The sequence below is a fragment of the Rhamphochromis sp. 'chilingali' genome, assembly GCF_963969265.1.
Source record: "Rhamphochromis sp. 'chilingali' genome assembly, chromosome: 2".
NCBI classification, from domain to species: Eukaryota; Metazoa; Chordata; class Actinopteri; order Cichliformes; family Cichlidae; genus Rhamphochromis; species Rhamphochromis sp. 'chilingali'.
In genome coordinates, this window is record NC_137930.1 from 38,344,259 (window position 1) to 38,368,908 (window position 24,650).

The window sequence follows — 24,650 nt, forward strand, 5'->3', positions numbered from 1 at the left end:
CCTGATGTCTCTTTTTTTGCTTCTCATCCATAAACTCTCTCCATACTCTTTTACGTGACTCTTGCGTAGGTGGTAGAAGAGGTTTGCGGTGTTTGAGTCTGAGGTGGGGATGGTTTCTTGCATAATTTTAGTCCATGTCAGACTTTTCATAACCAAACCATCAAGACGATGAAAAAATATTGCAGTAAACAATTTATTTTGCGACACCACGAAACAAACGATAGGGTAATATGAAACGATTGACGTTTTCATATCGTCATCCGATATATATCGCTATATCGAACAGCCCTAACGTAAACTGTCATGACCAGTGAATAGTGGTTATGAGTACTATTCATAGAGAGTTAGAGGTTGCCTGCAATCACAGCATTATATGGTGGTTACAATTTGCATTCTTTTACCCATTATATTACATATATTAAAATTTTTGGCGTTGTGCATTTTGGGGTTTGAAAGCCACAGAAATGTTCAGTGTTTTAAAAAAGCGCATCTCAGCTTTTCTGTCACATATGGGGTCACCAAATCGTTTTGCTTATGCAATGATTCTCTTTCTTCAATCCTTTATCACCTTGACCGTTCTTTAGGCGAGGAGATATTTTTCACCATCTTACAATACTGTGATTACATCGTTTCCCCACCTGAACTAAGCATTTATGGCTCTTGTAACTTTGCAAATGAAGATTTTTTAAACATATATATGCAAATAAAGAATTAAAATGTATACTTTAATAGTTATCCAGTTAATCCATTTTCAAAGAAATAATCAGAAAGGGGTTCATCTCTCATGCTTCTCTTTTTAAAATTCTCCTTTTGTTTAAATAACAATAAGTAAAATATTCTAGGAAAAACATTGGGATCTGGGAAATTGCGTCAAGGATTTCCACCTTGTTTTTCTTGCTACTATCACCCAAACCCCAAATCCTACGTCTAGTTAGGTGCAGGATTGTGTCTGTGTCTATAGAGCTTGTAACTATAAAGCCAAAGTTGGGTGTCTTTCAGCTAGAGGAGCTGAATGAGACCTTATGGTTGTGTGAGAGATAGGAGATAATACATATTATAATATTAGCATTGCTTGAGAGATGTTTTTTTCACTTTATGATTGAAGGTTTCTCTAATTAGAACAATTAATCAGTTGATTTTTATTGTTTTCTCATAGTGTCTGTATAGCTGTTGATTTTCTTATTTTCCTATGTGAACATTGATTAAATTGCTATTGATTCTCCCTAGCTGCTTCTACCCTATTACAGTCAACACAATTCATTTATATGAGCACTGATAAAAAAATGACCAGGCTTAGTTAGGACCAGGTTTAACCCTCCTGCCATCCTTTAAAAAACTCACACCCATCACCCTAGGGACCATTCTCAGCCACGCCATAAAAAGACCATATATCCATATTTTATTCCACTTTAAATTAGCCAACCTTGTAAAACTACTTCTCCCTGAAATATTCATGTAAAGTTTTAATTATATTTTCGTTGTTTTAACCCTTCAAATCCCAGTGTTATTACATGAGCGCCCTGTGTTATAAGCCCCAAAAACCAAAAAACGAAACTAAATATTTCCACAAAAAACCAGTTGAAGTAATATGTGATTGTCATTATAAGTAGGCCTTTAGATGGACCAAAGATTGGCACCAACATACATTTTGACCTGCCATTATTTTTTTTGCATTTTTTTTGCAATTTAAAAATTAAAACTTCAAGGCCCTGAGTCTTCATTGACAACCAAGAAAAGAAGAAAAAATAAAATCATATGATGATAATTTGGGGTTGAAAAATAGCGTTTATAATGGAAGTCAATGGGCAGAAAATGGTCCCCAGGGTGATGGGTGTGGGGATTTCTGCTGCTCAGCCATTTTAGGCTGATTTAAGGAATTCACACTGGAATATTAACATTGACAGGTAAAAACTATCCTGTGGCAAGTTTGGTTATATTCCACTGAACACAGTGGAAATGGCAGCCATTTAACACATAGCAGTGGCACAAAAAGGTCCCAAGAAGGCAGGAGGGTTAAGTGCTGTTGGCAGCCTTCGTAGACATTTACTATTACCGTATTTTCTGCACTATAAGGCGCACTTAAAATCCTTTAATTTTCTCCCCCCCAAAAAATCGACAGTGCACCTTATAATCTGGTGCGCCTTATCTATGAATTCTGGCTGTGTTTACTGACCTCGAACCGATTTTATGTGGTACACTGCGCTAAAAAATCTGTCAAAAAATGTTTCAGTAGTACTTTGCTAAGCTACGAAGCCGTACCGCTTAATGGATTGTCTGAGTGTTTTGGCTACCGTAGTCATGAGCCTCGCAGCTCAGAGTAATCTGGGTCCAAAACTCCGTCCGCATCATGTCCCAAACTAACACTGTGTAAATTCTTTCATCTTTAATAAAATGATCAGTGTTTCTGCTTTACTAGGTGTAACAATTAAGTTTAACATCCAGGCATCCATGAAAACAGAATTTATAAAATTTAACGAAATTAGAAGTTAGCAGGAAGTTAGCAGGAAGTTAGCTTGCTGGTTTCACTAGTTACCTAAGCATGATATATCATGTTCTGACTAAGAGACTGCTGGAAAAAAATAAAACGTACAGCTCTGCTATCACTTCCAACATGAATGAAGACAGAAAACTAAACTGCAGTGATGTTTGTAGGGTTACTGAAGTTAGGTTAGGCTAGATGATATATAATGCTGTTGTCACGGTCCTGGGTCTCCTGACCCAGCGTTTTTAGTTCCTTGTGATGTTTGTATTATTGTACTTGTGTGAGTTATTCTATGGTTTCTAGTTTCGATCCCTTGCCCTTCATGTTTCTCTGTGTCCCCTCTGTTCTGTGTAGTCTGTGTCTGCATGTTTGAGTTCCCCTCTGTGTCTTTCGGTTCTTAGAGTCCTCTGCCTTATGGTTTATGTCTCTGTGTTTCTTAGTTGCTGTCTCCACTGTGTCAAGTTTGCGTCTCTGTGTGATACTTCCTGTTTTACTTTGATGGTCCGTGTCTTATGTAAATGTGTCCTGCTTTGCTTGTCTCGTCAGTCCTGATTTTTCCCAGCTGTGCCCTCCTTCTGTGTCTCATTCCCCTCGTTACTTCCTAGTGTATTTAAACCCTGTCTTTCTCTGAGTCAGTGTTGCGTCGTCCCGCATTCTGTGTGGATCTCCCTGTGTCTCACTGTGAGTTTAGTTTGTGAGGTTCTAGTTTAGTTTGCTTTGTATGACTTTCTCCTGCCAGCGAATAAAGCTGAGTTCTTTGTGTTTAAACCTCGTGCCTGAGTCCTGCATTTTAGGTCCAATTCCTGCCTGCCGCACAACGATTCATGACAGCTGTACTAGTGATTGCTAGCGACACAGCTATGTTAGCATACCAAAGCATAACACAGTGAACCTGGAGAATGAACGTTAACTTTTTTCCCGATGTTTTTTTTTTTGACAAATGCAATCGCAGTTATTAATGTAAGATAAGATAAACTTTATTAATCCCACACATGGGAAATTTGTTTTGTTACAGCAGAAAGTGGACAGTGCAAAGTTACATAGCTGGAACAACATATACTGTTGTTCCAGTGTTTATAGAGCAGCTACCAGAGAATTCAACATTAATGAATCAATGATACGTAAGTAGAGGACGCAAGAGGAATGAGTTGAGTAAAGTTTGACTTATCTGGCTGTTTTGTTTCGTTTAACGTTCTTTATTATCCGGTGCGCCTTATGTATGAAAACCGACCTGTTTGTCAACAGTGCGCCTTATAATCCTGTGCGCCTTATGGTCCGAAAAATACGGTAATACAGTCTGTTACTACAATTAGTGGCACAGCACAAGATGTAATTGGTCAGAGAGCCAATTAAAACTACATTCTGAGACAAATGCAATAATTTACCATATCCAGAGTTATAAAAAAATACCAACTACAGTTGGTTTAAAGGGGAAAGTAACCCAAAATTATTGAAAATCAGACTTTGAACCTTTTCTCTCAACCTTTTCTTCTGTAAATTTGGCCATTTTAACATGGTTGTCTATGGGAATTTACTCACCAAGGCCCTATAACAGCCAACCTCCCGTTGTCTTAATTGTTTATCCCCATGGGGTGGCACTTATGTGACAAACATTTAAACACAACTTTAAAAAGCTGCTTATTTTTTTTTTTTTAATTATTGTTAATCGTTGTTACTGATGGCCTACTGCGGGCACCTGTCAAATTTTTAATAAAATGAAATTTTTTCCTGTAATTGTCCATATTACCACTTCCCTCTGGATGAAGTGAAACAATAGGTCCTCCATTTCTACAATTTTGTTGTACATGCACAAGGACACTAAAGGACTATATTATTCTATTCCATAAAGGGGTAAAGATTAAATTTTTTTTCCAGTGCTTCACTTCAAAGCAGTCCTGCGCATGCATACAGCCAGTTTATCTGTTGTGCTTTTAACTACAAAAATAATGCAGATTCACCGACCGTGTCAGAGCAAACAAAGACACATTTTTTAGAAAGAAAGAAATAAAGAAAAAAGAAAATCAGGCTTATCTTACCTATCGATTCCATCCTGGGAGTAATAAACACCGTAGGTTTGAACAGCTCCTCCGGTCTCCTCTGGGGGGCGCCAGCTGAGTCGGACAAATCGGCTGGACACTAGGACAGGGACCAGGTCGCGGGGGGCAGAGGGGAGGGCAACGCCTGGGCTGGGGGACACTGGTGGGGGATCAGAGGAGGAGGAGTAAGTCAAAGGGGTGCCAGAAGGAGCAGGAGAAGGGCGGGGAAGAGGAGGAGGTGTGAAGGAAGGTAGATTCTGAGTGGGCGTGGGCTCTGTTAACAGTTCATCCAGGGAAGGGAGGGGAAAGCAAAGGAAAGGAGAAGCAGGGAAAAGGATGGGGGACGACGGGGGGGAGGTGGAGGGGAGGTGCGGGAGGCGAGCAAAGGAGACAGAGCAAAGAAAAAAAACAACAAAAAGAGCAAAGGACAGATGAGATGAGCAGATAAGGAACGGAAAAGACGTGGAAGAGACAAAAAGGAAGAAAAGAAGGAAGAAGAGTGGTAAAGAAGATCTCAGCCAAGAAGAAAAAGCAGCAGAGCATCTGAAGAGCTTAGTTATCAATCAGATATCAAACAGATATCAGTCATCTGAATGTTAACACTGTTTTAATGCCATGACATTAAAACACACATGGTATATTAATTTTATGTGAAAATGATCCTTTAAAGCAGGGGCGGAGCGTGGGGGTGGCTTACTGGGCTTAAGCCCCGGTTGTTTTGTCAGAAGCCCGGGGTATTTTGGAGTGTAATTTTTTCATAGTTAGATGCCTGGCTGACAACTGTATAAAACAAAAAGTACACACAATATTCGAAGCACATAGTGCATACTATGGGAATTTACGACTGTGCGTGAATCCCCCCTGATATTGGTATGATCCGAGCTCAGGCACTAAGCAACTGAGCGAGGGGGCGGGGCAGCTGCTGCCTGTGAGTGCGCTGTTGGAGAAACGGAGCCAGCCATACTAAGGAGAGCTAAAGTTTGACCAGGTACCAAAGCAAATCATTCGTAGCGTACAAATAATGTAAATATGACGGTGCATCACGAAAGATTGATATCAAACTGATCACTTGACCAATATTACGTTACTTGCTCTTCAAGTGAATCAACAAATGGCGAAATGAAAAGCCAAACAAATGCTATTTTTTTTAGAGAGTCTTAGCTTACGTGTGTTTATTTCATATTTTCAGTTCGTACCCTCCCCGACTAAATCGGTTTCAGTTATGTAGCCTACTGAAATATAAGAATGGACATTAGAGGCTTCTTTCAAAGAAAAAACTCAGGTAAATGTTATTTTATATATTATGCTTTGTATGTTGTTCAGTATATTTCTATGCAAAACAAGAGGAATTTCAGTACACAGCAGGATATTCACATTTGTAACCAGATATTTACATACACTTTAGGGAGAAAACATAAAATATTTTTACTGTACAACATCAATTTAGAGTAAACTTTTGTTTTAGATAAATATTGAAATATCTTTTGAATTAGTTAAATGTCAGAATAAAGAGAGAGGGATCTGTCTATTTTTATCACTTTCATCAAATTTAGGAGTACATGTACACTAAGTTTATTGTTAATTAATAAGAAAACTCCAGACGATTCCATTCTGAGCTGAAGAAGCTTCTGATAGGTTAGTAGAGTCCATGTGAGTAAATTGGTAGCACAACTGTGGATGCATATAAGGCAAAACACAGAGCCTGTTTCTGTAACATGGGAACATCAAGAGATGTCAACCAAAAGACCAGGAAAAGAACTATGGAGCTCCATAAGTGTGGCTCAGTTTGAATACAATTTGGTGCCATTTGCAATTAAGAAATACAGATAGTTTCTCTCTTTACTCTTAAAGTTAACAAATATGTTTTTTATATTTATTAATCTAAAAAAAAAATTTAGTCTGATTTGATGTTACAATTAAAAAAGTGTTTGTGTTTTGATCTGAAGAGTATGTAAATATCTGGTTTCAACTGTATATTTGATGATTGTCAGCACAAAGAGGGAGAGAGAGGGAGAGAGAGGAGCAGAGAGGGAGATGGAGAATGAGGACAGAACAGAGGTGGAACAAGAGCAGGTGAGACACACATGTTAGTCAAATGGTTGTTTACCAAAAGTATCATGGTATCATAGGTACTTATGTATCTCGTACCTAGTGTTTCTTTTTAGGTTTGCTATTTTTCAAATACTACATTTATTAAGTTTTGCAGGCTTGTTTGCACAACAAGGCTAAATAATTATATAAACTTTTCTCAATCTAAATATTGTACTTTGGTAGAATTAAAAAAAACAAGTGTAGTGCAGGTCTATGATGATTTTTAGTGCTACTATCATCTAGTTCTGATTGTGGTTCTGTCTTGGTTAAATCCCAAGTAGTCCTGATATTGAACTGTTGTAGTCCTGTTTTAATTCAGGATCAGTTCTGGGTCTGGTTGAATTGGGGTTTAGTCCTCGTGTCTTGATACAGCCCCGACTTTGTTCTGCCTTGCTGCTTAATTAAAAAACTAGTTTAAGGTGTCCTGCACATGTGATATATATTTTTCCCTATATGAAGTCATTCTTTTTTGAACAAAACTCAAAACAGAGCCAATTAATCTTTCAGTCATTTCTACCCCCCCCCCCAAAGAAAAAATAAAAAAAATCCCACATTCATACTACCCTTTAGGGCTAAGCCCCGGGTGTTTCAAATGTCTGCCTCCGCCTCTGCTTTAAAGTTCCTACTCTTCTCACAATGTTCAGTTCAGTTCTCAGAAGATGAAAACAAATCTGAATTCTTATGAATGTGTTATGAATGAATGAATGAATTGAATTCTTATGAATATGAACCATTTCTCTGCAATAAACACTCTTTTCCAAAGATGAGTGATTTCTCAATCAGATAGATTTTTTATTTTTTATTTTGTTGTTTCAGCAACATTAAATTTAAAAAGGGTACTTTTGAGTTAAAATATATATTTATAATTTTAATAAATGACAAATTAAAAAGGCATGAACTTTTTTTTGTATCGAAAAAATACCGAACCGTGACACCAAAGTATCAGCCGAATCGAACCGTGAATTTTTTGTATCGTTGCACCCCTATTAGATATATCATACGACACACACACAGTGATATTTGAGAAGTGAAATGAAGTTTATTGGATTTACAGAAAGTGTGCAATAATTTTTAAAACAAAATCAGGCAGGTGCATAAATTTGGGCACTACAAAAAAAGAAATGAAATCAATATTTAGTAGATCTGCCTTTTGCAGAAATCACAGCCTCTAAACGCTTCCTGTAGGTTCCAATGAGAGTCGGGATTGTGGTTGATGGTATTTTGGACCATTCCTCTTTACAAAACATCTCTAGTTCATTCAGGTTTGATGGCTTCTGAGCATGGACAGCTCTCTTTAACTCACACCACAGATTTTCAATAATATTCAGGTCTGGGGACTGAGATGGCCATTGCAGAATGTTGTACTTGTTCCTCTGCATGAATGCCTTAGTGGATTTTGAGCAGTGTTTTGGGTCGTTGTCTTGTTGAAAGATCCAGCCCCGCCGCAGCTTCAGCTTTGTCACTGATTCCTGGACATTGGTCTCCAGAATCTGCTGATACTGAGTGGAATCTATGTGTCCCTCAACTTTGAAAAGATTCCCAGTCCCTGCACTGGCCACACAGCCCCACAGCATCATGGAACCACCACCATATTTTACTGTAGGTAGCAGGTGTTTTTCTTGGAATGCTGTGCTCTTTTTCCTCCATGCATAATGTCCTTTGTTATGCCCAAATAGCTCAGTTTTAGTTTCATCAGTCCACAGCAACTTATTCCAGATTGAAGCTGGCTTGTCCAAATGTCATTTAGCAAACCTCAAGCAGCTCCGTTTGTGCTGTGGGCGGAGAAAAGGCTTCCTCTGCATCACTCTCACATACAGCATCTCCTTGTGTAAAGTGCGCCGAATGGTTGAACGATGCACAGCGACTCCATCTGCTGCAAGATGATGTTGTAGGTCTTTGGTGCTGGTCTGTGGGTTGACTCTAACTGTTCTCACCATTCGTCGCTTCTGTCTATCCGAGATTTTTCTTGGTCAGCCACTTCGAGCCTTAACCTAACTGAGCCTGTGGTCTTCCATTTTCTCAACATGTTCCTAACTGTGGAAACAGACAGCTTAAATCTCTGAGACAGCTTTCTGTATCCTTCCCCTAAACCATGATGGTGAACAATCTTTGTCTTCAGGTCATTTGAGAGTTGTTTTGAGACCCCCATGTTGCTACTCTTCAGAGTAAATTAAATGAGGAGGGAAACTGACCCCCTTAAATACTCTTTCTCATTATTGGATTCACCTGTGTATGTAGGTCAGGGGTCACTGAGCTTACCAAGCCGATTTGAGTTCCAATAATTAGTTCAAAGGTTTTGGAATCAATAAAATGACAACAGTGCCCAAATTTATGCACCTGCCTGATTTTGTTTAATTAATTATTGCACACTTTCTGTAAATCCAATAAACTTAATTTCACTTCTCAAATATCACTGTGTGTGTCTGCTATATGATATATTTAACTGACATTTTTTATTGTAACAACCAACGATTTATACAGGGAAATAATGACTATTAACAAAGTTGCCCAAACTTTTGCATCCCACTGTAATGATGATTTACTCTTGGCCATTAACACTGATTCACGTACCATTACCAAAGAGTTCATGCTGACTGTTCATGTTGAACCTTCTATTACAACTACTGCTTGACTGTAGCAGAAATCTACCCTTTATACTGTATGAATATAATCAAAGCAAAGGTGGGACAGCTGCTAATGCCATGTAGAGGTTTCTTAAGATTCAGTTCATTTTTCAAAGTCTGTACGTCTGTAGCATTTTGACTGGCAGCTGGGTATTTCTTAAACCTCTGAGGTCTATGTCATTGCTAACAAAGACCTCAAGTCTAGCCCTAGGCAATGGAAATTTGTCATTTTTGTTTTTATTAAATCGTTCTTCTCAGTCTTGGCAATCAGGGAACAAAGAAAACAATCATTCAGTCTGACACCCTTCAAAAAGATGCCATGAGTGTTATTTCCACCTGTATTATTAATATCTCCTCCTTATCGAACGTGGCAAATCTTTGAACCACAAATCTACTACACATCCAATCTCGAGAGGTATGGAAATGGAAACCAGTAACTCTTGCTCTGTGTGGTACAAGTATGAAATGCTCAGATCAGTATGAAAATATGTTACCTTGCAGATTATAAGAAAAGTAAATGAAGATGAGAATGAAATCAAGAATGACTGCTCTCCTCTGGATGTGCAGGTTACTCACATTTTACTATCTACTTGTTCAGATTCTTGGTCACTGACAGTATTCAGTATTATCTGAAACTCATTTGAGAGGTTTAAATATTCCGTATTATGTCTAAGTTTTCTTTTTTGAGCAAAAAGTAAAGTTTTTAAAAAATACAAATAAAATGAACGGCATGTTCTGGAACATTCATTTTTAGTCATTTTCTTAAATCTCTTAGACAAGTGCAGTGAAGCAGTTTAATCTCTTCTCTTCAGACTTTCACCTGTCAGCATGAAGACCACTCCATTTGTTCCAGGCTGCCTACCTGTACTTATGATTAACATTCAAATTGACCAACCACAGAATATTGCTGTGCCTCTGCGGATTTATTCAGTCAAATAATTGCTGCTGTTTCTACATGTCACTATCAAGGTTTCAGGCACACTTTCTGAACAGCTCCATCCTCCCTTTCCCAACTCCCTTCATACTTTTAATGTATCTCAGTAAAATCTCCAGTAACAGCTGTGATAGGCAATAAAATAAAGGACAATTGCTCTATGTCACAAGGCCAGTTCAATGGATAATGAGGTGACCGCCTGTGAGGTTTAAACTCATGTCATTGAGAGTCCCAAAGTCAATGCCGTAACTTAACAGGAAGTTCAAAGTCTCTATATAATTCTTAGACAAAAATAGCCACCCTGCGCAATAACGATACTTTCAGGCAAACCATTTGGACAGCAACAATTATTTGACGTCAAACCTGAGTCCAAGGTTGTGGACATGGTGTTATTTATTAAAAAGCAATTTATCAGGTTGACCTTTAGACCTGCTTATTCATGCAAGGTGAGTACCTAGACTCACCGGAATAAACGGAAAGGTTAGGGTATCTCAGATATGCACAACTGTAATGACCAGTAGAATACAAAAGTTTTCTTGAAGCTTTTTCTTGAGGCGCAAGCTTCCACTTCACTTTTCATCCAAGAAAACAATTTTTAATCTGCAGTGTGTACAGGCTCACCAAAAACTGGGAATACATAGATACAGATGGTAGCCTCAGAATTTGGCGTGAGCAGCATGAAATCATGGGCATGGACAGTGCTGGGAAAGTTGTTTGTACACACTTTTGGCCCCTTATTGACAACCAATTATGGTTTGAATTCCAAAGTCCATTTGAGTATTGTTGGTGACCATTTGGGTCCCATAATTTACCATCTTCTAATTATAAGGCATCATGTCAAAAAGAAACCTAAAGTCTCAAACTTGTCTCACCAACAGGACATTATTTGTAGATTTCAGTGGCCTCCACTATTCCTCGACTCAAACCCAGTGTCTTGAGAGGCAGTAGAGTAGGATATATGGAGAATTAGTGTGAAGAAAAGATGTTTTTTGATGACCACAACATGGATAAAACTTCCACCTTGTGGAATCCATCACACTATGAAGTCAGGTTGTTTTGTATTCAGTCTTCTATCTATCTGTATCTATAAAAATAATGAAAAGCAAACATATTCAAATGGTGCTCAGAATAGCAGTTTTTAAGTGGCTACACCAGAATCTGTGCATGGATAAGTGACTTTACTATATGTTCTGGACCTTTTTCAAGGCATGCTGTAGGTGCTTATACATACACACAAACTATGTATATCCATCAACTATCAGCTGTTTTTCATCTCTGCACTAATTTCAGTTAGTTAAATACTGAAAAGAAAATAATATGTCCTCAAAGTATACCATTAGAAATGAAAAGCATATTTTCCTGTCCTACAGTGTCTGCCTCCAAGACAGGAAAAAATGAAACCATGACATACTCCCCGATGTAAAGCACACCTTAGCTGTTCAAATGTGACAAAGCTGCAGAAATAATGTTATGGTCTACAAACTTTTACACTGCTTAAAATGTATGATCTACACATTGGGCTGTGCATCGTTATTAATAGTCTTAAGATGGATTAAAAATGTTTTGGTTGATTGTTAAAATCACCGTGGTGCATCAAAATAACCCAGTTGTGTATTTCTTCTCATTTGACACAGCACTGTGTTATCAAAATAACCCATACTGGATTATTTTTAACCTGCGAGGTCTAAGTTATCATAGCATGACCCTATGTTCTCCCAAGTATAGCCAATCAGGTTACAAAGAAAATAATCAATTAAACTTACAAGTATCACAAACAATTATTATTTTTGGTTCAACAAAGTCATTTTGGTTTGCTCCAAAACTTAGAGTTGGAGCTAGGGCTGGACTAGAGTTTGGGGTCATCACATGACTTAGACCTCACTGGAGGTAGAGTATGTGTTGTACCTACAGTATAATGATTGTGGGTGAATATAGCATATTCAGGTAGGGTCCACCCTCAGACCTGCAACCATTCACAATCACAATCACACCAATGACTAATTTAGGATTACCAATTAATCTAACCGAAACGAGATGGTATGCCTTAAAAAGGAGCGGCATGTCTTCCACTGTGATCCCAAGCAAGCATTTAGACAACACGCTAACTCCACAGAGAAAGGCCCAGACTGGATTTAAGTCCAGGACCTCTTGCTCTAATTCAACAGTGCTAACCTGTACAACTATCCCACCCCATATTAAAGCATACCATGTTTTATTAGTTTATTGTTTAATTCTAATTTGGACCATGATTTACAAAATGAACATTATCATCAAGTTTCTGAGACGTGGTTTTGAACTCAAAACAAAATTCACTCACGATCTCCACCAAAAAAGGTTTTAAGTCTAACACTCATTTTAACTCATGAGGTTAAAGAGCCTCAGCTGGTATTAGAAAGCCCTGAAACTACCATTTGAGACCTAGAACTCATCAGGAAAGAGGTTACAGACCAAGGGAACTAAAGAGCCACACTTCTAAGGTACATCTATCTTTTCAGTCTATGGTTTAACCACTTAACATCCTCCAAGTGTTTGGCTGTGTGGAATGAGCAGTGGCATTAGAACTGGGTCCATATCTACTCCCTGAACCTTTACCTGTGTGGCAAAAAAGAACTGTAAAACCAAAATGCATGTAAGAGGCTTTATTTGAAAAGTTTATGAAACTGCTGGTTCAACATGAGGTGAAAATGTCACCTTACCCCTATATCTAAGTGGATGTTAAGAGGTTAGCCCAACCTTAATCGTACCGCTAACCCACTTCTAAAAGAGGATTTATGGTCTGTGTGAAACCAAACAACAGTCTCAGTGTCTCCCTGCAGAAACTGTCAGAAACAGTTTCCCACTCTGTCTGTCATCGGAAGGACATTAAACACATTTGATTTCAGACCAGCTATCTGGGAGTCCATAACCCAGCCATTACTTAACGATAAAACCAAGTCTTAACTATTGAGCAGCCATTTGACTGTCGGTCCTGAAGAGAGGATCATCCAAAATGTTCTACAGATGCCTCTAAAACTCGAATTATTCCTTGCAAAGATAAGCACGCGCACACACACACACACTCACGCACACCTAGACAAACACACACACTCACAGTTTAGATGGATGGTGTGTTCATATCACCACTTCAACAATAAAAGTGCAGTGACCTATATACTGTACCTGTGTGTGAAGGGTAATTATGGAAAGATGTCATCTCTCAACAACTCCTAACTGAAAGCTACTCATGTGAAACTAAACTGATACCATCAAATGTCACAACTCCTCTCCTCGCCATTCCTCCGTCATAAGCTGAGAGAAATCCAATTTATCCCCGCGGTCAGAGGTCGCGACTCCCCACAGAGTCTTTAAATGCTTTTGTCCATCCACACTTGTCAATAAAGCTTCACTGACTTTGCAAGCGCACATTTCACACTTTATGGTGCAATGAAATGAAAGAGGGAAGCAAGAGAAAGACAGACAATCAAGGAGAAAATGGAGGAAATGCTGTAGAAAAAAGGGGGAATGAAAACAAGGATAGTGAAATAAAAGAAGAAGAAGAAGTAATACAGATGCAATAATATGAAAATGGGAAAAGAAAATTCAAGATGGTAGAAGGTAGTAAGAAAATACAGAAGATAAAGAAAAGGGAGAGGATGAAAGGAGAAGAAGGGAAGAAGCAAGAAACGGAGAAGGAAAAACAAGACTGAGAGGGAAAGCAAAAGAAAGATCAGAGGGGAAAAAGAAGCACAGTGCAAAACGGAGGAGTTTTAACACACCTCCTCTTGACTCTGTGAGATGAGATTTCAGGGTGTGAAGGGCGGATTTGTTCCCGCTCGGTGACCCAGCCAAAAAAACTGAGCCGACGCTGCGCAGTAAAGCGTCACTCTCTGCTGAAAATAGACGGGTGGGCTAAATAATAGAGTCAGACACCACAGAAGAAGAGCAGGAAAACAATCTGAATAAGTGCTGAAAATTACACTGCAGTCTGTCCTGCGACAGATGATACCTGTGCACGCACACACGCATACACAAACACACACACAAAGAGCCTCTGTCCATTTCCTACAAGCTGCTCTGCATTTATATTGTTTCTGCTGCCTGGATGATCTTTAGGGGAGTTTGTTTTCAGCTCTGAGGATTCTACACCCAAGATATCAGACCTTTGCGTCTCTGTATTGCATATATGGATTATTTCAAAAGACAATGCACTGGAGTATTATAACTCATACATGCAGCACAGAGGCAAAACAGAGTGTGCTACACTTAAGATGCTATTCAGAAACCGAGGATTTAGATTTCATCTGCTTCAGCATTTATTGTTTTACCCTGTTACAGGATCCGACAGGTTACCAGCTACCCTTCTAGTGACTTGGTATTCTTTAAAAAGCTTATTTTCTGTCAACAAAACACAACAAACAACCAAAGCAGCAATTTAACCACTTAACTGTTCTCTGACTTATGAATTATAAAAATAAAAACTGCGTTTATTTGAACAGCAGAATTTTCATTATTTTCTTCAACAGTTTAAAACCCTAAAATACTCAATTTACAAATAAATATTAGCTTCACAAGGTGCCTTAAAATAAAAAATAGACCCTATCTGATACTCAGTTTGAGTCACAACAGCAGTGCAATGCAGACGTACCAGCGCCCTGCAAGTATAAAAGCTTTGGTCATGTTTGAAGTCTAAAAAAAGTACATCAGGTAAAACTGAGCTTTTTGGTAATTAACTGTTAAACTTAGTGCATCATAAAAACAACGCTCAGTGTACTGTTCGAGGGAACACTGAGGTCAGAGCAATATAGGTGGAGTTCGAATCACGTCTGTCTTTTTCCTTCTTTTTTCTCAACAGCTTTAACAGATCTGTAAAGCTTATGAAGCACACACCAAATGGAAGCTGTGTTTAGACACAGTGCTGACCATCAATAAGCAAAGCGACTGCTACCAGTCAGACATGATGTACTCAAATTCTTCCAAGAATGGGTTTTTCCTCCTGTGACTTTGTCATGGTCCTGGGTCGTGCGACCCAGTGTTTTGTGTTTAGTCTATTTTGATGTTTATTGATTGTTTAGGTTCTTTAAGGTAGTCCAGTCCTTTTGTAGTTATGTTACCCTTGTATCAAGCCTCCCTTGCCCTTCGTGTGTTTATGTCTGTGTGTCTTGTATTGTCAAGTTCATGCTGTCGCGTCTGTCACCTCCCCCTGTACTACGTCTCCCCGGTTCATGTCCCATGTTTCCTGTTTTACTTTGAAGGCCTGCATTCACTGTCAGTGTATTCAGTTTCACTCCTCCTGTCCTGTCGTTAAGTTCATGTATATCAGCTGCGTTCCCATGTGTGGCCACTTCCCCTGATCATCCCTCATGTGTATTTAGTCTCTGTGTTTCTTACAGTCTGTGTCGCGTCGTCTGTGTTCCCACCCTCCATGTTTCCATGCCCGGTCTGTTGTATTCTAAGTCATAGCCTTACCTTAGTTCATTCCCAGTTTAGGTTTCTGTTTAGTTATTGCTTTTGAGCTGCCCTTATTCTTGTTTGTTTCTCTTGCGTTACCAGCCACAATAAAAGGCTCGCTTTTGTTTAAAGTTTACTCCCGTGTCACTCGTGTCTGCACCTGAGTCCTCCACGCACTCTCCACACGGTCTGTCACAGCGGACCGTGACAGTACGACGCGACCATGTCGGACTCAGCGGACATTTCAGAGGAGGTAGGGGAGGAGCTGAACCGGCTCTGCCGCATTATGGATCGCATCATCGGATGCGCGGATCCAAGTGTGGTTTCCACGGGATTGGCGGCCGTGGACGCCGTTTTGTTGCGGGAGCCACGGTTGCGACAGCTCCCCCACCTCGTCGAGGCGTTTGACTCCCTGGGCCCCCTTAAGGAGGAGCTTCGTGCCCGTGCGCTGGCCCAGAGGGTCCTGAATGCCGCCTCAGCACCCACACCTCCGTCCCGTGGACGGGTGTCATCGCCGCTGCCTCATGAGCCAGAGGCTGTGAGAGGTGGAACGCTGAGGTCCACTTCCACTCAGCCATCGCCTCACCGTGGATCGGCTTCCTCGTTTCCGCCACAGTCAAGCTGCACTGACCAGCACACGGAGGCGATGGAGGCCATAGATTTTGGTGACGATGAGCGTCAGCAGGTGTTGCGGGCTTATCGGGAGGAGGAGCTCCGTTGGAAGCCTTGGCTCATTCCCGAGGAGGAGCTCCCACCTATCGCCCTGCTTCAGACCGGCCGCTCACCGTCACCCCCTCGCGAGGACTTCACGTCTCCGGCCGCTTGTCTGGCGAGGATGTGGGCAGAGGAGGAAGACTCGATCCCAACAGTTAACGCTGCCGCGCTCGCGGCCGCTCCGAGGAGGAAGCGGCGTCGGCGTCGCTCTACACGGCACTCAGAGGCTAGTGATAACGTTCTGTTGCCACTGAAACGCCCTGGATGTAGTGAGGGCGAGGGCTTTGGAAAGACAATTAAGGTCTCGGAGATGGAGACACAATTTACCTGTACTGTTAACTCTGTCACCCCCCCATGCACCTCATCACGGTCTGTTTTCTCGGGGGCCAGTGAAGAAGCTGCCTTTTCCATGCCTCTGACTGCTAATGTTGAAGGTGTTAATCCTGTGCCCACGTTGTGTTTTGACAACAAAGCTAAACTTTCTGGTGTTGGGCACGCTATTCTTGGGGAAGACACACTGCCATCACCGAACTGTGAAACCGACACTGCCAAACCGACCATAGACTCTTCAGTCCTGAGAATTAAACCAAGTGATGTACTGTTAAACCCTGGTATTACGTATGAGCAGGATGAGGGGGACATTAGCGAAAAAGGATGTACTAATGATTCTGCACACCCAGAACCTCCATCTTCCACTGAGAGGGCTTCTTTTAAGACCGCTAGGGCATTTGGGGCCTTATTTAAGACCGTGTCTCAGCCCCTGCTGTCTGTTAACCGCAAATCAAGTGAGAAAGCTTCTGATCTGACCAGTAGTAAGACTGTATTGCCTTTGGCTAGCACCCCCCTTTCCGAGTCAGTTTTCCTTGTTCCCGAGTCAAATAACAAATGTTCTGTTTATATAACTAGACCAGCGAAAGAAGAAATGTCCAGTGTTGATCATAAAAATGTCTGTTATGATCCTGTGCTGATCGGTCCCCATGTTCCTCACTCTGCTGATGGTTTGACCAGAGGGAGTGCTTTGGAGCCCGACATCAGCGACTGCTTTTCTACACCAGTCCATCGGGCCGGGACGATTATTATGGGTCTGCCAGGTTCCCCTATGTCTGTGAATGACATTGCAATTTCCGTTAATATAACACTGAAGGATTGTTTAAGTTATGCTCCCGCATTATCCAATGACAAGGCTGAATTTCATGTTTCAAAGGCTGTCGGGGGGGGGAGCGCCATGCAAGCCATTACAACCCAGCTAGCCCTTTAACTGCACCCCTGGGCCAGGACCTTTTGACAGCAGTTAATGAACTGGCCGATCTAAAGACAATTCAGCCGGATGGCTCAGAGCCAGTCCACTATGTTTTCTGTGCAAAGCCAGGTCCATGTGCATTCCACTCACTAGCCTTCCACAGCCGATTAGTGTGTGTGGCTGAACCCCCCCTTAACTCAGTCTCGCCTACGGGGGGCTTAGACTCCAATAAGCGTAGTTATTTCCTATGTGACTGCCAAATTATTATGTTAAAATCATCTGCACATAGTCCTGGTTGTTTTATGTGGGTTCATGAATCATGTCTTGGCCTTAAGAATCATGCTTCCTGGGACAGTATAACTATCACTTGTGTCACTGAGCCAACTTATTTCAGGTCTGAAATGTTGTTTGAATCATGCTCCAAGACAGAAGATGTGTTTAGCTCCCCAAGAAGGGCAACTAAGGACAATTTGGACTATGTTAAGGGCTTAGAGACTTTAAGGTCTTTGTCTGTTGTTGCTCCTCTGCTTGCACCTGACAAAGTCAATATCTGGAACTTTGTGCTCACTCCCAGGGTGGCTGTGGCGTTGCCTGACCTCTCACCTGCGTCTGATCTCCAGGTAGAGGCAGGGGTCACCCAGCCAGCACCTGAGCTAGTTCTCACCACTGGGGTCAGGGCAGCCGTAGGTCAGCCATATCCTGCATCTGCACCTCAGGTGGGAATGGCTGCCGTCCGGTTTGTTCCTACACCCAGGTTGGTTCCCAAGGTTATGCCAGTCAGTACACAGCTGAGCTCCGCACCCAGCCTAGGCACTCGGGTGGGAGCGGTTGACGCTCTGCAGGCGCCTGCACCAACTGATGCTTCCATTATAGGCCCCAGGGTCTCATCACCGCCGCAATGGCCTCATGCCTCGTCCGCTGGAGGGCCCGAGGAGCCCGTCCAGCCTCACGCCACGTCAGCTGGAGGGCCCGAGGAGCCCGTTCAGCCTCATGCTTCGTCAGCTGGAGGGCCCGAGGAGCCCGTTCGGCCTCATGCTTCGTCAGCTGGAGGGCCCGAGGAGCCCGTTCGGCCTCATGCTTCGTCAGCTGGAGGGCCCGAGGAGCCCGTCCGGCCTCATGCCTCATCAGCTGGAGGGCCCGAGGAGCCCATCCGGCCTCATGCCTCGTCAGCTGGAGGGCCCGAGGAGCCCGTTCAGCCTCACGCCACGTCAGCTGGAGGGCCCGAGCCGCCCGTCCAGCACCATGCCACGTCTGCTGGGGGGCCCGAGCCGCCCATCCAGCCACCTTCTGCTTCTGCTACGCCTGGTCCAGCCTCTGCCTCAGCTCCTGCTTCGCCGTCGCCTGGTCCGGCTCCGTCGCCTGTGGCTGCCACGCCACCGCCTAGTCCTGCCTCGACTGGTCCTGTGCCCACCGGGCCTCGGCCAGTACACCTGACACTGGAGGGCCACCGCTGCCTTCCGCGCGGCCGGCCCCCTGAGCTGTTCCGCCGTCCCCTTCGCCGCCGCCGTTGCCTTCCGCACGGCTGGCCTCCTGACCGGCTCTGTCACCTGTGGCGCCCGCCTGGTCGGCCCCCCGACCGTATGACCCTTGAACTCTTGTGCCCGCGGGCTCCGGGTCGGCCTCCCGAACTGCACCGCCACTGCCTCTCACATGGACGGCCTCCTGATGGGAGATGGCGTGGCCTGTTGGGTTGCCAACCCCCGGGTCGGCCGCCTGAACTCATAAACTGTGGGCTGGTATGTTGCCGCCCTCCGGGCCGACCCCCTGAATTATGTCTGGACTATGTCACGTGCTCCAGTGTTTTCTGTTGGCTGTTTTTTTTTCTTGTTCTGGTCCCTCCGTCCTGGTCCCCCGCCGCCCGCCCGGGCTCGGTGGTCCGTTTCTTTTGGTTTGGGGCTGTCTGGAGCCAGCCCTTGGTGGGGGGGGTGGTGTCATGGTCCTGGGTCGTGCGACCCAGTGTTTTGTGTTTAGTCTATTTTGATGTTTATTGATTGTTTAGGTTCTTTAAGATAGTCCAGTCCTTTTGTAGTTATGTTACCCTTGTATCAAGCCTCCCTTGCCCTTCGTGTGTTTATGTCTGTGTGTCTTGTATTGTCAAGTTCATGCTGTCGCGTCTGTCACCTCCCCCTGTACTACGTCTCCCCGGTTCATGTCCCATGTTTCCTGTTTTACTTTGAAGGCCTGCATTCACTGTCAGTGTATTCAGTTTCACTCCTCCTGTCCTGTCGTTAAGTTCATGTATATCAGCTGCGTTCCCATGTGTGGCCACTTCCCCTGATCATCCCTCATGTGTATTTAGTCTCTGTGTTTCTTACAGTCTGTGTCGCGTCGTCTGTGTTCCCACCCTCCATGTTTCCATGCCCGGTCTGTTGTATTCTAAGTCATAGCCTTACCTTAGTTCATTCCCAGTTTAGGTTTCTGTTTAGTTATTGCTTTTGAGCTGCCCTTATTCTTGTTTGTTTCTCTTGCGTTACCAGCCACAATAAAAGGCTCGCTTTTGTTTAAAGTTTACTCCCGTGTCACTCGTGTCTGCACCTGAGTCCTCCACGCACTCTCCACACGGTCTGTCACAGCGGACCGTGACAGACTTTGATGCAAACTTGTATCCATTAATTACTTTATCAATTTTCTTCCATTTTGCTTCCCTCTTGTTTTTATTCACTATGGAGGTCACACAATGCAGATTTATCTGACTTTGACCACAGCGCCTGCAAAAGCTCCCAAATTGAACGCAGTGATGACTTTGGGTTATGCTCAGTAACGGCAACAGCTTGTTATTGTGCAGGACAAACTATGGAAAATAACTGTTTTCTGAGAATGACAGAACAGGTGCTGCATCCCGTGTGAAAACTTATTTTCATACAAGCACTGTACATTTGATTTTTTTTCCTTCATTTTGAAATAACTTTTATTCAGCCTCCTTCAGATTCATCAGGGAAACTCACAACGTGACTCACAACTGATAAAAAGTGCTGTGGTGTTGTGAGTAGGTGAAGAGGTTATAGGAACACAAAACAAAATAGGAAATTTTTTTACCAATAGCTCTGATGCACAAGTGTGTACAAGGCCAGCTGCACGCAGGACATGTAACAGATAAGAGACTGTGAAGCCCACATGGAGAGGAAACACTTTTCTATGGAAGGGTCAGCTCTAACCTCCCCTCTGCTTTGACACTCCAAAGGATAAGTGGTTATGGATAATGGATGCAGACAACATAAAACTCACTCGCAGCAAAGCAAAATATGGCTGCTAACATTCTAAAAATCAATTTACCTCATCACTGAAACCCAAACCAATCATCCCAGGGGACTCCTAAGAATAGGCCTATTAATGTGCGCATAAATCATAAAATATATCCATGCATGTCACACACAATTAAATTAAATCAAATTGGGGTGGAGGAGAGGGGGAAGGGGGTGAATCTGACCATTGATCCATACGCTTATATATGTAGGACATCCACTATTACAACCATTAATAGCCTAACAGAGAGGCCCAGACCTCTCTCTCTCCAGCCACCTCCTCCAGCCCCTGCAGGGTGGACACTGAGCCATTCCAAAGAGTCGCCCTCAGGAGGCGTCCTAGTGGGCATCCTGGTCATTTTGGCCTGTATGTGCACCTGTGAGTGCTGACGTTCTCATTAAGATCTTTGAGTTTTCAGTGGGTCACTATCCATTAGACTGTTTATTCCTGTTGAGTGCAGCATAAGCCACCTCACCTGGCTACTTCCAGTGTGGAGGCCTCACCAATGACTAACCCCCCCCCACCTAAATCTATCTTCTTACACACACACACACACACACACACACACACACACACACACACACACACTCAGACACACACACACATCTAAGTGTCTGCTGAGGTTTAACTTCCAATGTCTTCTAATAGTTTTGGTTTGGAAAGGAGCACAAAGGGAGTGTACTCTGTCATAAATCCATCATTAACAACCAAATGCACACCTTTATGTGTAATGTCTGGTTCCTTGTAAGAGAAACTAAAGGATTTGGTGCTGTTTTATTTCACTTCACACCCATTAACACTGTATTTGCAAAAAAGAGTTTTTTGGGGGGTTTGTTTTTAGTCATTTAGCATATTCACTCCTTTTCATTGAAGACTATCTTGTGAGTGCCCCTTGCTGTGCTATAGAGGTAGCTATTGCAGCATCTGTACAGTGGGATAATGGCTCTCCCAGCTTGGCTCTAAATATACACACACATCTAAAAATGCTGTGAAAATGTATATATGTATAAATATGAAAATGTACTTTTGCTTCTGTCTGTGTTTTCGTTTTGTCAGCATTTTATTCTGGCAATTCAGCTGGCATCATTGAACCCTCCAGTGCCTTATGCATGTTCACAGTTCTTAATCTGTGTTCACAAGAAAACCTGCTTCATTGACCCGCTAAGGCTTCATATTAGAATCTGCAAACCTCTTTAAAGTCAACCTCATAAGCTTCTCAATATTTTCTCATTTGGTTCTCATCTCATCTGTTGCACTGGTTAATGTTCACTACGCAATCTTTGTGAGCTCAGTTTCACTCGCTCTCAGAGTGAGCCAAAGCACCCAAGAGGCCCCACCCACCTGTTGTTTAGACCTTCTGTTTGCAAAAGGTAGCCAATCAGATAAAAGCTGGGATAAAGGGAGGAGCTAAAATTGCTTTTTTCAAAGGCTAAACTGAGGAGCTGAAACAAAGCCCAGTGTAAATTTAATATGAACTATTTCAGATATGACTCATGCAGAACTACTCCAATAGAGTCTAAAAATTAAAATACTGTGCAGGAAATTAGCAGGATTGGTGCCCACTTCTGATATGTAGAGTCGATGCAAACTGAATCTGTCTCTTTCTCCTTATCATCTCACTTATAAATATTCTCCATAACCCCTGTCTCCTCATCCTCTTATTCTGTCTTTTTTAACCTCCAGTTATGCTGAAGAAGACTGCTGAGCTCGCTCTCTCGCTTCAGCTTCATTCTTCTACACATTGCTTCTCTCTCACACACACTCTCAGTCTTCCTTTCCCTCTCTCTGCACTCAATTTCAGGGCTCATTTCAGCCAGCTGCCGTTAAAAACGCCTGTATCACGCACACACGCATATACGAACACACATGCACGCTCCTGTCTGCCCTCTAGCTTCAAATTCCTCTAAAATGGATATTTATTCCTGTAAATCTCCAGCGATGTGGGTGAGTGAGTAAAATCTCCAGCATCTTAAGTACATACAAAAGTATGTGTGCATGTGTGTGTATTTGTGTGTGACCCGACTGACCTGTAGAGGCTGAAAGCTGAATAAAGGAGCGTAGACACAAAGAAGTACAGCATTTCCTTTTAGATTTATTTTAAATATATGTTTTCTTCTGCCAATAAATCTCATGTATAGACCCAACTAAAAATTAATATACACTACTTCCACGTTTTGTGCATTCCGAGTCATGTGCGTCATGTTTCTTTGTGCTGAGCCACACTGTTGCACTGAACTGTTCCTTTATTATGATGAACAATCAGACCCACATAGCATACATTATCCTGCTGTGACAAACACAGGCAACAAATGTGGATTAACCCACCGCTGAAAATAGTCCCCGATAGATGCGGCATTTGGTCCCGTATGCCCCCAAGTGCTTTGGGACTACATGGAGCCATTACCTTTTTGCATATTTGTAAGGTTTCTTATCTTTAGAGGTGTTATATATGACATTTAGACCTACTGGGCATTTTTATATGTAGCACCCGCATGACACACCTCTCTTCCCTCTCTCTCCCTTCTTCCTTCTTTGTGTTGTCTTTAAGGTGAAGTGACACAAAGAAATGGTGTCCAAATATTGTAAGATAAAGAATTTTAACCTTTGTTTACTGAGCAGGTTCTAGTGAAGAGGTAAGTACACACGTTGAACAAGAAGATGTGCATGTTGGATTTTTTTGCTGGTTGTAACATTGAATTGAAACACTTTAGCAATTTAATATTGCATTAATCCAAAGCATGGCTCCAGCATGCACAGAACTCAGTACCAGCCTTCTAAAAGTAACCGAGAAAAGTGACCTGCTTTATCCTCCTCATACTGGCTCCCAGTATCCTTTAGACTAGATGTGAAGATCTTAAAGTTGAATCTCAAGGCTCTTCATGTCCTCTTGCCTCAGGCAGATGTCTATCATTTCCTCGGGTGTTGCTGAAAACTGAAAGTGCATTTGCAGTCAGAGCCCCGAAGCTATTGCACGATGTACCTAATGAAAATCAGGTCAGCAGAGTCGGTGAACTCTGAAATCTTCTTAAATATACTTTTATCCGAGAGCCTTTCTAGGATGTATTAATTGCTTTTCCTTTTTACATTTCTCAGTTTCAATGATTTCCTGTTTGTCCCCATGTTTGTTCATTGGCAGAATGAGTGTTTTGTTGTGGGTTTGATGAACCGATAATATGTGGTATCAAGCTTTCAGGCTTTTTCCTTTCCTGAACTGTAATTAGTATGATTTGCTTTTTACAAGTGGTTGCTGGAGGCTGCTGTGAAATTGATTGCTAAAGCTCCAACAACACAGGATTGGACCGGCTAGCGACCTTGCCTGACCGGCTGGCACAGAGGTACTTGTTGCCTGGTGAAATTAGTCACAAAGACATCTTTACTGTTCAACTTAAAACCTCTTGTTGATTTCTTTGGTAGCTAGCTGGTTTCTGCAGTTATCCATAGTTTTAATGGAAACTGTGCATCTTTAAAGTAACAGTTGCATTTGTGAAATTTGTTGGTTTCAGGACAAGGTTGCCCTTCCACGTGCGTATTCACAAATTCCACTTTCCATTGCCCTTTTTCAAGTTTTCTTCTGCTTGTTGGTTAATAAGCTAATGTCTATAATTAATAAAATATATTGTCTGTCTTGCAAACGACAGGAAAATACCTGCTATTGACCAAAGCAACCACAATAAGGTTATAAATGCTGAATTTTTGTAACTGATCTAATCGGGCTAATCCCAACTAATGTACAACTTCAAACAAAGACGATTGTTAAAGTGTTCAATGCTAACTAACAAGATGTATGTTTCTTTTAACTGTCTAACAAGTTAGTAAAAAAGCTAAACACACCAAACAACAAAGTGTAATTTAATAGTCA

At 42.1% G+C, this 24,650-nt stretch overlaps 1 protein-coding gene across 3 annotated transcripts in view; it reads right to left on the reverse strand.

The window, feature by feature from the left end:
- The window catches only part of dcc (DCC netrin 1 receptor), a 381,171-nt gene that overhangs the window by 146,410 nt on the left and 210,111 nt on the right, over positions 1 to 24,650 (reverse strand). For all 3 annotated transcript variants that reach the window (XM_080907576.1, XM_080907574.1, XM_080907575.1), the window contains exon 8: positions 4,519 to 4,678. In XM_080907576.1, coding sequence (XP_080763702.1) covers positions 4,519 to 4,678 — 160 coding nt within the window. The remainder of the gene's footprint in view (positions 1 to 4,518; positions 4,679 to 24,650) is intronic.